Source organism: Maylandia zebra, linkage group LG4 (assembly GCF_041146795.1).
Source record: "Maylandia zebra isolate NMK-2024a linkage group LG4, Mzebra_GT3a, whole genome shotgun sequence".
NCBI classification, from domain to species: domain Eukaryota; kingdom Metazoa; phylum Chordata; class Actinopteri; order Cichliformes; family Cichlidae; genus Maylandia; species Maylandia zebra.
This window is the reverse complement of record NC_135170.1, coordinates 11,893,305-11,906,380: the sequence shown is the minus strand read 5'-3', so window position 1 is coordinate 11,906,380 and position 13,076 is coordinate 11,893,305. Positions and strand designations below refer to the sequence as shown.

The 13,076-nt window shown below is 42.1% G+C and overlaps 2 protein-coding genes across 2 annotated transcripts; one reads left to right on the top strand and one right to left on the bottom strand.

The window, feature by feature from the left end:
- The first annotated feature begins 6,305 nt into the window (after nt 1-6,305).
- On the top strand, nt 6,306-9,385 carry kdelr3 (KDEL endoplasmic reticulum protein retention receptor 3). Its single transcript, XM_004563052.4, has 5 exons — nt 6,306-6,688; nt 7,069-7,169; nt 7,504-7,662; nt 7,742-7,994; nt 8,415-9,385. Exons 1-5 carry the CDS (start codon nt 6,598-6,600, stop codon nt 8,456-8,458), a joined length of 648 nt encoding a protein of 215 aa, XP_004563109.1. The 5' UTR covers nt 6,306-6,597; the 3' UTR covers nt 8,459-9,385.
- Nucleotides 9,386-9,454: 69 nt separating this feature from the next.
- On the bottom strand, nt 9,455-11,262 carry LOC101481974 (GTPase IMAP family member 7). Its single transcript, XM_004563050.3, has 2 exons — nt 11,044-11,262; nt 9,455-10,861 (listed from the first exon to the last, which is right to left on the bottom strand). Exons 1-2 carry the CDS (start codon nt 11,075-11,077, stop codon nt 9,816-9,818), a joined length of 1,080 nt encoding a protein of 359 aa, XP_004563107.1. The 5' UTR covers nt 11,078-11,262; the 3' UTR covers nt 9,455-9,815.
- Nucleotides 11,263-13,076: the final 1,814 nt, after the last annotated feature.

The window sequence follows — 13,076 nt, the reverse complement described above, 5'->3', positions numbered from 1 at the left end:
GCCTCCTTCCTTCTGCTTAGTGCACAGCCTCAGGGTCCTGGACTATAAACCATCCATGCATGGTCAGGAGCTTCCTTGCCTGCTGATAGAGATAGTGACTTCTATCTCCTCCTTTAGCCAACTTATTATCCCTGCAGGGTAACTGATCACGGGCAGAGCTTAGGTGTTGATGGCCCGGATCTTGTTCTTTCCATTCAACTGACTCCTCAGGACTTGCCTGATCCTCTTCAGGTACTTGGTAGTTGCAGCTTTCCTAGCGGCCTCTTCTTGGTTCCCATTTCCCTTAACAGCATGGTCACTTTGTTGGCCTACCACTGTGGTCCAGACAGGAACAATTTAAAATCACATTTCTATTCACATTTGTACAAATATTAATGATCCTCCAAAAATAAATCCGACTTGCCTTACTGAAATGTTATGACTTTTTATAACCAGAACTTCAGTTGTTTTGTTTTTTTCTGCTTCTCAGTGAAATTCTCAATGTCTACTCAGCAGAGTGACTCCTAATTTTCTTCAGACATTCATGATTTCGAAACAGTGAATCATGATGAATTACAGTCATTATGATTCACTGACTGGACACCATAAATGTCTGTACAACATTACATTCTTCCTTTTCTCTACCATGATAATAGGCTATTTATGTTTTTGAGTTGAAAGTCCTAATATTGAACCGACTGTCATGAAATTACAGACAACTACAGGATACTTTGGGATACTTCTGTTTGTGACTACACCTGTAAAACCACTGTTGCTGCAGAGCCTCTGCACCCCTTCAGGAATAATTATAGAGGAGTAAACAGAATATATTTCCTGAAACACAGCAGAGTGGAGTTTCCAAAAATGAAAATGGAAACTAATATAGTTTCAGTCTGAGGGAAGCAGCAGACCTCAAACTCCCCTCAACAGTTTCAATGTACTTTTCAGACCTTCTTTTGTCTGTTTGCACGATTTAAAAGAAAAATCTCAGGAGACGTTTGCTAGTTTAGCTGCCTTCATGCAGAATCCGCATCACTATATCAGATATTAAACTGAGCAAAGCTGTTTCTATGGAAACCTTCTTCCTCCCAGTCCACCTTCACCCTTAGCTCCTCTTTAGGCCCCTCACTCCTCCGTGCTTTTCTCTAAGTCTTGCTCTCCTCCTCTTCTACCTAAATTATAGAGCAGGAGTCAGTGGAGGGGTGCTTCATTTCAAAATCTCCTCCTTTGAATACAGATGTGGGTGTTGCATTTGCTCAGATGAGAAACAAGGAGGAGGACGGAGACATGTTGCTATTAGGAGCAGCGACATAGAGATAAACAGAAGCTGGAGTCAAGGTTTCTAAAGTTAATAGACACAGCGAAAGCAATGAAACATTTCAAAGGCCAGTCTAAGAGGGCAAAGACTAAAACAACAACAAAAAAAACAGGAAAAAAGAAAGTCCAATACACATAAAGTACACAAAAGCTTCACCAAAGGATTATTGCCACACAAGAGCAGGAAAAAGCACCAAGAAACTTGAATGCATTAGCATTAAATGGCAGGCACACATTAACATTCATAATTAGTTTGAATTAGACCACTGTGTAGGTCTGTTCCTTTAAGTATAATGTACTGAAATGCTAATATACACAATATAAATCTAAACCACAAATAAACAAAGTAGAATGGTTTAAACAAGGGGTGTCAATCTAACTTTATACAGTATGCTCCAGTTTGGTTAATTTAAGGGGGCCAGACCAGTTAACTGATGCATAATGACCTACCTTTCTTTTAATGTAAAGGAACACAAGTAAGCATTCACATTTGGTAAGCTCACTATGTACAGCACAAGTGACAAACAGCTGTTTATCTTAGCTGTTTTTTTTTAACTTTCCGTGTGCAGTACTGTACAAAACTCTTGAGCCAAATCTCTTTTTTATATATATTTTGGGAAATAGCTGCAGGCAAAACAGAGTTTGCACAAATTTAACAAGCTTAAAAGTCAATATTTGGTGTGACCACCTTTATTAGCCAACACAGTCTGAACTCTCTTAGGCAGCTTTCGTGTCATTTCTTTAAGAAGTCAGGAATAGTTCTCCGGGTTACTTGAAGGACCTTCAATTCTATTCTTTGGATGTTGGCTGCATTTTTTTTTTATCACTACATGATCACACACTTCATCAATAATTTTGAAGTCCGGGCTCTGGGGAGGCCAATCCATGACTGATGGTGTTCAAGTTTGTGTTTTTTTTTTTATCCATGTGTGTTTTTACTGCATTGGCAGTCTGTTAGAGATCAATGTCATGTTGAAATATAAAGCCACTACCAATTAATGGCAGTGCTAATAAATTTAGCTGTATTTTGTGACAGGATATTGCTTGTTTAAGTGCCTACAATTTAAAGGTTATTTATTGGTTTATAGGGTATTTGCTAAGTTGTCTTTTATGTGTAGACACAACATGGGTTCATCTCTTGAGTTGGGAGCTATTTTACGATTTAACAAACAAAAAAGCATATCTCTAAATTGTCAGATACACGAGCTGGAGGTTGAGTGAAAACCAGTGTCCGAAGAAGAACTTTGAAAGACCTGTCTATGTAGTAAACTTAAAAAACAAACAAATATTTAAACATTTAAGACATTAAAATCTCTCTGTAAAATCTCTAGCCTTTGGAGGGCCAGTTCTAGTCCACTACCCGCATGTTTAACAACTCAACTTTAAACCATCCAGTTGGTCTGATCCTTATAAGGTAGAAATACACTGCTATAAATATTTTTTTCCCCCATATTTCAAATAAAAACAAACCTCTAGTGGACTGCTGAAACTTATATACAGTTAATTTTTAATTTCTAAAGACAATAACAGCCCTTAGTCACAGCTGGTGTCATTTCTACTAGCTGACAGGAGCCATTGTCATGGAGCATTGATGGTTTTGAACTGGATGCAGTTCTAGTGCAGTAGCTATGTGTGGCGAGAGAAAGAGAGGAGACAGAGGCTTGCAGACAGGATGATCCGACATTCACACCGTCCAGCAGAAGATGACCAGGCAGACAGACTCTCTGGGGCAGACCAGGCTGTGTGTATGTATAAATAGCTATTAATCGGGCCTGGGTGTCAGATTAGTTCCCATAACCTTTTGCTCAGCACACACTTGTTATGGGAGTATGGGTCAGCTCTGTCCAGGGGATGTCCTTTGTGGTACATTTGCTTCTATCATTCAGCCGATGAACATTCATCAATGTGTTTATAAGACTGGAACTAATGGACTAATATAGCATACATTAAGTTTTCTTCCATTTCTCCTTTAATTTGCTCATTGAGAACTTTTGCTTTCTCGTGTTTCAGATTTTTAAATATGTGCGTGCCTCTGCTTGAGGATAACCAAATCAGAAAAAACAACCAGTGCCTCTGTGCTGGATGCTTCTGGGGTATATAAAGAAGCTATGTACTTTTCGTTGGTGTCCGTCGCCCCCTCATTTCTCTGCACCACCACTGATGTACTCTAAGTAGGCTGTAAGCATTTCCTGAGTAATCTAGGAGGTCTATATCACATGAAAATGAGAGGAGGATGTTGGGTAGCGTGATGTACGCAAGGCCAGAATTCGGCTTCAGTTTGTAGGTTACGGTCAGAGGGAGGAGGTGGAGATTTTGTGGGATCATGTGGGATCAGAAACGCGGGATGGTGAGAAACAGTGTGTCAGTGATTCAGTGATACAGCTTTCCTCAGAATTAGGAGGAAAGGGGGCCAGGGTGAGGAACTGTCAGAAAGCAGTGAACACACAAAGAGGGTGGAGAATATTTTAAAACACTGATAAGTAAGAGTAAAATGTTTCAGGTCACTTTACAATCTAGTCCGGTTCTTTAGCCAAATAAAAAGAAAGCACAAACATTGCTTCTTGGTGAACAGCCTAAAGCCCGGTGTCAAAGCTGCCCACTCATCTTCACTTCATGTTCATGAGACATATACAGTTCTGAAGCAGACAGACTCCTCATCTGCAAAAGGATGAACACCGTTGGCACAGACTTAAACAGCCCTGAAGTGCTTTACACATTTCAGCGTTTCATAAGTTGGTAATTATTTGTTTTGTGTTCCATTGTGTGCCAAACTGAGCTGACATTTAGTTATGAGGCATTAGCCTTTTTCTTTTGTATCTGAATTTCTTTAGAAAACACAAAGAGAAAAACACAGTGCAACTCTAGAAGACCGAAAAATACATTTTTCATGTTTCCAAATTATTTCTTGCCAACTGTGAAACAGAAGTGGGAATCAGAGCTATTTTTTGCAGGGTACATTTGCTCACTCATTTTTTTATTGTTAAAAAATATCATATAATAGTTTAGTAATCTTTTTTTTTCATCTTGAGTTTTATTGAAAGCTTTTATGGGGTTTTTGTGATATCAGTGGTACAGTCATGTGAAAACAAAAGCTTTCACAGGACTAGGTGAAAAAAAGTAGGTGAAAAACTAAGTGTACACTTGCTGCTTCTATAGGAATTAAGAGGTTAAGCAGCAGCCAGGAGGTGCTAATCAAATCCACTTGATTCACTGATCATCCAAAAGTGGGAGTACCTCTACAAAAGCAGAGGTTTTGGGAGTTTGCTGAGCATTCAGGTGTGTTAACTTGCAACTATGCAACTATCTTTGCAGGAGTGGACATTCAACACAAAGTCAGACAATACAAGGTTCAGAGATGCTGCAGAAACCCACGAGCACCACAAACTCCACAGCCCTCAGTTAGCATGTTAAATGTTAAAGTTCATCACGATGCAAAACACTAAAAAACTTGCTGCAAGGAGAAAGCTTCTTCTCACTAAAAAGAACATGTCAGTACAGCTCAGGTTTGCACAGCAACATTTAAATAAGCCATGAGACTTCTAGAACAATGTCTTTAGGACAGACAACACCGAATTGGAGATGTTTTCCCACAATGAACAGCACCATGTTTAATTAATATCAGCACAGACCCCCTCAAACCATCAAACACCGTGGTAGTGGTGGTGGTGGTGATAGAGGGATGTTCATATGGGCTTGTTTTTCATTCGTAGCATCTGGGTGCCCTGGAATCATGGAGTTGACCATAAACTTCTCAGAATATGTAATAAATATTGTCTAATGTGAATCCATCTGTCCAATGCATGTATTTGTACACTAGCTTTTAAATGGGTAAGTCATATGATTTATTATTATAGATCCGCTGGTGAAGTTAATAAAAGACAACAAGCAAAATAATGCAGTTTGTTTGGAAAACACATTTCAGACAACCAGGAGATTCATTCAAACAAATTAAAAGGAAAACCATTTTAAATAACACCATTAAATACATTTAATTATCCTATAGAGAAGGCGTGGCTCATTAATTTTCCCCAAGGAAACACAATTATGGCCTAATTGGAGCATCTATTCTTACCAGCAGCACTTTATAAAGAGACAAAATTAGTCCTGAGCAACTAAACTGAGTTTAGTTTGTTGGAGCAACCCTCCACAACAGTGCCAGTTTCTCATCTGGTAATTTTAATTCCCCACCTATGCTTTAGAGCAGGAATATCAGAATGATTTTACAATGGTCTACATACAGCCCGGTTTGATCTTAAGTGGGCCAGATCAGCGAAACTCCCTTTCCTGCAAGTGTAAATAAGTTTAACCAATCCATGAGATATCCTAATATAAGAAATAAATTTTAACAATGCATCTCAGTTTTTCCCAGCGATAAAGAAATGCTGCCGAACTCACTGCCCAAAAGAACAAAAAACAAAAAACAAATCTCCGGAAAGTTGTACAGTAGATAATGAAAAAAAAAAACCTGTACTTTTTCATATAATTGTTTATGTATTACTTAATTAATTACTGTGTTTTAGTATGAATGACCATGAAGGAGGTTATTCTGTAGGAAAAGCTGTAACAGTTAATAACAGACAGTAAGTCCCAAATTTGCCCTCCTTCACATTTTCCAAAGCTGGGCACCAGTGTCTGACACTCCTGCTCTCGAGGGACCATTTCCAATAACGAAACACCATATAGATAGGTAGATAAGTAGTTTGTCGCCATCTGCTGTGAAATCAGTGCATTGCAGGATGTCTTCCATCAAGTTCGCCATAGAAAGTCGGTCATTACCGGGAACAACCTTCAAAATAAAAATAGTTATGGATAGTGAAAGAGCTAATAATCACCCAGAAGTCAGAAGTCAGTGTGTTGAACTTAGTATTGAAAAGAAAAAAAAAAATCAGTAAATGTACTAAAGAGTGTTTTCTACAGTCATTGGGCTAAACTCTCAACGAGCATGCGCTTTAACCAGCACAAGGTTTTACTTTGAAAGTCGTAAGCCGGAAACAGATATATTTAGCTCTGTAATGAATCTATGACGGCGAAGAGCTGAGCTATCAGCCACGTCACCTCCTCGGAAGCGGTTTTCCTGTCTGTCCACGGCACACACGGATCTGTAAGCGGAATCCACGGAGTCTGTGTCTAGCGTCACGCGCACAGAGAGTGAGCCGTCCGACCGTGACCGCGCAGCTTGTCGCCTCTCTGCCCACGCCAGCACAGCACCCCTTTGGCGTTTTATGAGCAGCGACTGCCTCCTGAGGACGTGCAAGGCCCGTGAGGAGTTGCATTAAGGTTTTTTGCTGGAGCATAAACACCATGAATATCTTCCGTCTGGCGGGTGACGTGTCACATTTGGTGGCTATCATCATCCTGTTGCTGAAGATATGGAGGTCCAAGTCGTGTGCTGGTAGGTTGACACTAGCAACACAGTGTGGGTGCTGTGCGATCATATCAGTGCATTTGGGCTGTTATGATTTTTCATCCGCGCTAAAGATGTATGCGTGTGGCTGTGGTGCACAAAAACAGCTGTGACACAATGAAACTTCTCTTGTCTGCTGTGTGCATTAAGGATGGCATTTGCATGGCGCTGATTGTCCTGCGCCAGTGGAAGCTACGTGGCAATGATAACAAAGTTAAGAGCAGCCTGCTCGACCAATCATACAGCTTTGTTTAAAGTGAGAGAGCTGCACAGCTGAGTTGCAGAAGAAAGAAGAAAAAAAAGGAAACGTTTAACTTCTCTGTTTCATCCTCTCACTTTTAATTTCTCTCATTTTATTTCCATTACAGGCATCTCTGGGAAGTCTCAGGTGCTGTTTGCGATTGTCTTCACCACCAGGTATCTCGACCTGTTCACGGTCTACATTTCTGCTTACAACACGGTCATGAAGGTAAGTTTGTAGGTCACACCCACACACAGTCACACACACATTTCCCTGTCAGATTACCTTTGAGCTGAATGACCGCCATAAGTTAGAGTCATTCATTTCTTGTACCAGCTGTGATCTCTGTGTGTTCACTAACACACACACACACACACACACACATATATATATATATATATATATATATATATATATATATATATATATATATATATATATATATATATAAAATAAACACAAAGCAGGGATGTTAGCAAAATAAGCAAAAGCATCTTGTAGTGTTTCACAGTGTCTTCAATTAAGTTCACTTTTCCTGATCAGTGTTTGGCTCCGCCCTCAGGTGGTGTTCCTGGCTTTGTCCTATGCTACAGTGTACTTGATCTACATGCGCTTCAGGAACACGTACGACTCTGAGAACGACACTTTCCGCGTGGAGTTCCTGCTGGTCCCAGTCACCGGGCTGTCCTTCCTGGAGAACTATGCTTTCACCCCAATGGAGGTAAAGGTGTCTGTCAGAAATGTAGAGCTCCCTCAATTAAAAACAGCTTTAAAATTAACACGCACCCCTTTGCCTCCAGATCCTGTGGACCTTCTCCATCTTTCTGGAAGCAGTGGCCATAATGCCACAGCTCTTCATGATCACCAAGACCGGCGAGGCGGAGTCCATCACCACCCACTACCTGTTCTTCCTCGGCCTTTACAGAGCCCTCTACATCGCCAACTGGGTGTGGCGCTATCACACAGAGGGCTTCTTCGACCAGATCGCGGTGGTGTCCGGCGTCGTGCAGACCATCTTCTACTGCGATTTCTTCTACCTCTACGTCACAAAAGGTGAGTAAGAACACGATCATTCGCTGCTACGCTACAGGGCCGAGTCTAGGTGTGATCCATTTACGTTGGCAGGATGCCACGCCAGAATTATGTTTGAGTAATCATCCGATATTTGCAGCGTTATTATTAGGGTTATCGGCCTTGCCTGTTTTACTGCACTTTCTGTTCTGATGATATAAAACAGCATGCAGAAGTAATTTGCAATGAAATCTAGCACACAGCTATGCTCTGTGACTGAAAGAGAGCTTCTGCTCAGATTGTTTACCTGTCGAGAGAGGATATGTATCCTTAATGCCAGCTGCTGTAGGTTGCTCTAAAGTGTTTGCTCACCTGCTAAACAAAGGAGTGGGGGAAGCTAAAAAACACTCCCTCACCCTCGCTGTGTTCTCACTTTTTTCTTTCTCGTCCGTCTTCCTTCAGTGCTTCGGGGAAGAGGAAAGATGACCCTGCCGATGCCGGTTTAAAACGGACCCCTCCACCACAGCCCTCCACCCTTCTGTGCCTGCCACGTATCGGCATCTGAGAGTAGATCCTTCAGCTGTATTTGTACTTAATGATATAACTGGTCTGTGATTGTAGTTTAGACCATTTTTTTCTTTCTTCTTTTTTTGTCTGATCGGTTCTTTGGGTTTAAGTCTGTACATTTGCAGGAGTTTACATGGTTGTTTTATTAGTCCATAAGATGCAGGTGCGACACTGGAAGTGTGTCCCTAATATGCACCAGGCAAGTGAGCAACAGCAGTACAGAAACAGTATTTGTGCACGCTTGTGGGTTTTTTGTTTTTTGTTTTTCTTTGGAAGCTGAGGGTGACTGTGACTCTGGAGGTGCTTACATTTACATCCTGAACAATCAAGAGTATTTTGAGCACAAAAATGTAGCTGCAATGTTTTTTGTACAGCACTCAGGTGGACTACACGTAGTTCTCTTTCAGTATAAATCCTTCACATTTCACATAGTCTTTAAAAATATGGTAGTGTTTGTACATTTGTGCTCCCCGATCTTTTTACGGCGTGTTGTCCTTTTTCACTCTGTGCTGTTAGACACTCCCTGAATAGGTCACTGCGTTGTATGCAAACCATTTCCTTTCCTCACTGCCAGCTGCAAACTGATGAATCCCTTCGTCATCTTTTGTGTGTCAGTGCATTTGTACAGAAGAGAATAAAGGGCTAAAATATGTTGTCACTTGTTATATGAAGCCAAAGACGGATAAGGTAACTGCTGCAATGTTTTAAACAGTTCTTATTTTTAAATCTTCCTGTGTTGTTACCTTAACCAAATCACGCCATTGTGTCGGGGGTGGAAATGATGGGAAAATTGTTTTTTAATGTATTGTATCTGTGTAGCGAACTAACCTATTTTTGACAAATACAAATGTGTGAAGTCATAATAAGATGAACTGGACTTTTTTTTTTTTTGTGACTTTATTGTGCTGTGAGTTCGTATTTCACAGTATAGTCTAAGAGTGCGTGTGTGGTGCGCTTGTGGTGTTGAACAATGGAAACACAATCATAGTTAGGTGATGCATCTGTAGGTTCTCATTCATCCAGGTCATGGTGGAGCTTGAGAAAATGGCAGCTTGGCTTTTTTAGGTCTTTGAAGATGCTTCGCCTCTCATCCAGGAGGCTTTTTCATCCCTAGAGCACCTGGTGGATGGTCTCGGGCTATAAACCACTGGTAGGGATTTGACCCCTTCTCTAGAGAAACATCTTGGATGAGAAGCGAAACGTCTTCAAAACCTAAAGAAGTCCAGCTGGCCTTACATCAAGTGACTTGTCCTCACCACGTGGGTTTCGTTGTGTCCTGTCTCTTTGATTTACCTTTCAGCGCAGTAAAGTTTTTCTGTGTTTGTATAGCACCTTGCTTCCTTCTCTCACGGCCCCTCCCACTGCTTTCGCAGCCGACCTGACAGAGAGCGGAGACGCAGCCAGAGCTGCCACTTTCTCCACCACCTTCGCCTTCTTCACAGCTTTCCCTTTCCCCTTGTCCTTTCCCATGATCCCTGCCCCCTCCGCAGCACCTTTCCCCAGGGCGGTCACCAGCTCGCACCAGAAAAGCCTCTCCGCTCTCTTCCGGGCCTCCTCTTCCTCCCTTCTCCTCTCCTCATCCTCCCACTTCTTTTCCAATCTTGGCAGCCGCCCCTCTGGGACCTCAGCCTCTGTCTGAATAGACTCCACCACGTGCCCAGCTTCACCCAGAATCCTCTCATGTGCCTCCCTTATGGCACCTTCAGCCTCCTTCAGCATCTCATCGCTGTAGCAACCGCCTCCATTCTTAGCCACAATTTGGTCCACCTTCTCCAAAAGTTGCATGACTTGATGTGAACATTCATCTGTTTCCTCCTGCCTGCTGTTATCAAAGACGTGATATCCTCCATAGCAGCTGCTGACAAACTCAGACAGCTCCTGGCTCTCCTCTAGAAAGTCCTCGATGCGTTTCCCCTTCAGCTGGTCACCACAGGTGAACAGCACCATCGTAAACCTCATTACTCCAGGCCCTAATCTAGCTTTGATCCACTCAAAGGCCTCCCTCTCCTCATGGGTGAACCTGCCGAGCTGCAGTGTCACCAAGAAGGCGTGGGGTCCCGGAGAAGAGAAACCAACACACTGTCCCACCTCTGCCATAACCTCCTGAGAAGACAGGTGTGTGTGGAAGAGCCCGGGAGTGTCAATGACGGAGATACTCCGCCTTCCCACTATCCCGCTCTGTTTCTTGCATCGTGCGGTTACAGAACAGGGGGACACGTCCACCAGGAACGCAGACCTTCCCAGGATGGTGTTGCCAGAGGAGCTTCTGCCTGTCCCGGTCCGGCCCAGCAGAACGATCCTCAGAGATTCAGCCTCTGATGTGGGGGCTGATGCTTCACTGACTGCCAAACAGAGAGTCATGTGTGTGTCATAATTACCTTTGACATTAATATAATGCATGCACATCCAGGCAACATATATAATATTAAATCATGTAGGCACATTTACATTTCAAAGGGTAAGTGATTTGATCGTTCACAGCTTGCTAATCCAAAGTAATGCAACACAAGTGTAATGGGCATACCTTCATGTGACGCAGCACTTTCAGATGACGACATTCTGATGGAGAAACTGTAGTGAAGCCTTCAAAATGTTTTTTTAAAAATAGCTGAAATCCTGGAGAGAGACAGAGACTGGCTGTTTCTGAGATACGCTCGTGTTTCTAGATCATTTGACCGCAGAGTGCTTCAATGCAGCTGCAATCTGTGGTGGAGCAGAGAGGCGCTGCTTGCACACTAGTGATGGGTCGTTCGCGAACGAAATGGCTCTTAGAGCCGACTCTTTGACGTGAACGACGCGAGCCGGCTCCTTATCGCGAGCCGTCACGTGGGTTTTTTTTTTCTTTCTTTCTCTCAGCCTCTCTCTCGCACTTTTTTTCCGCTTCACTCTGCACGCGAGCCTTGTGCTTTACGCTGGGCAGAGGGGGGAGGGGCGGTAGTTACACTCAGTAGCACAGGAACAGAGCCAGAGAGAGAGAAAGAGAGGCAGGGACAACAACATTAGAAAGGTATAGTAATCATCCACAACTATTTTCGGTTGCAGATGATAAAGGATTGAGAAAGTTTATTCATGCAGGTCCATATGACAGAGAATATGCATGTTCTTTTTGTTTTCATATTATAATTTATATTTAATTGTGTTGTGGTTTGCAGTGTTTTGTGTTCTTTTCACTTTAAATTTGTGAAAGGAAAAAGCTGAAAATTTAAATAGTTAAAACTTGAAATGTGAATAGTTGATTTTTGTATTATATGATTTATTTATTACATTTTATGTGGAGTGAATAAATAAAAGTATATTTATGGTGGCCCCTAGAGACAAAGCACATACAAACTTCAAATCACGTACGAACTCTGAAGCATGTACAAACTCCAAAACACGTAAAAACACGTACAAACTCCAAAACACGTAAAAACTCCAAAACACGTAAAAACACATACAAACTCCGAAGCACGTAAAAACTCAGAAGCACATAAAAACTCAAAACACGTACAAAAGACAACAGAAGTGCTCCAGGATGCTGGGTGCAGTGTTGAGCCTTTGTTATCTTGTGGCTACACAAGCCAGCAAGTACCAACGACCGGATTTGGTGTGTGGTAGTAACAGGTAAATGAACTTTTTTTTAAATTATTTGAATATATATATGAGTGCCTGTGTATAAATACACAAACAATACACACATGCTTTCAATTGTGTAATTTAAGTGATCTAGTAGCTCTGCTTTGGAAGTTCAGTTCATGCTAGAAATGTGTTTTGGAGTTTGTACGTGTTTTGTCTCTAGGGGCCACCGCATATATTTATATATAAACATATATAAATAAAACCACTTGTTTTTACGTTAGTAATTCCTTTTGTGCATAATTTTATATTATTGTTAATAATAAATTAATTAAAGCAACAAAACAACCTGAAGAGCCGGTTCGGAGCCGAAAGAGCCGGCTCTTTTTAGTGAGTCGAACCGAAAGAGCCGGCTCTCTAAAAAGAGCCGGATCTCTAAAAAGAGCCGGAAATCCCATCACTATTGCACACTGCCACCCTGACGCACAGTGTAACCAAACCCACAAAAAATGATAACACGAGGGATACGTGTTAGCTTGCAGTGAAAACTGCAGAAAAGTGTTATTAACGGAGCTCTGTGACAATACAATGGCCAACACGAGTGAGAAATAATAATTCGATCTTTTGATACAAATTTAATAATAATAATGGATTGGATTTGTATAGCGCTTTTCAAGGCACCCAAAGCGCTTTACAATGCCACTATTCATTCACTCTCGCATTCATACACTGGTGGAGGCAAGCTACGGTTGTAGCCACAGCTGCCCTGGGGCAGACTGACAGAAGCGAGGCTGCCATTTCGCGCCATCGGCCCCTCTGGCCAGCACCAGTAGGCAAGTAGGGTAAAGTGTCTTGCCCAAGGACACAACGACCAGGACAGAGAGCCCAGGGATCGAACCGGCGACCTTCCGGTTACAGATACGCTTCCCAACCCCCTGAGCCACGGTCGCCCGCTGTTGTTTCAAACTGTGACCACTAGATGGCAGTGAATCCTCACATAAT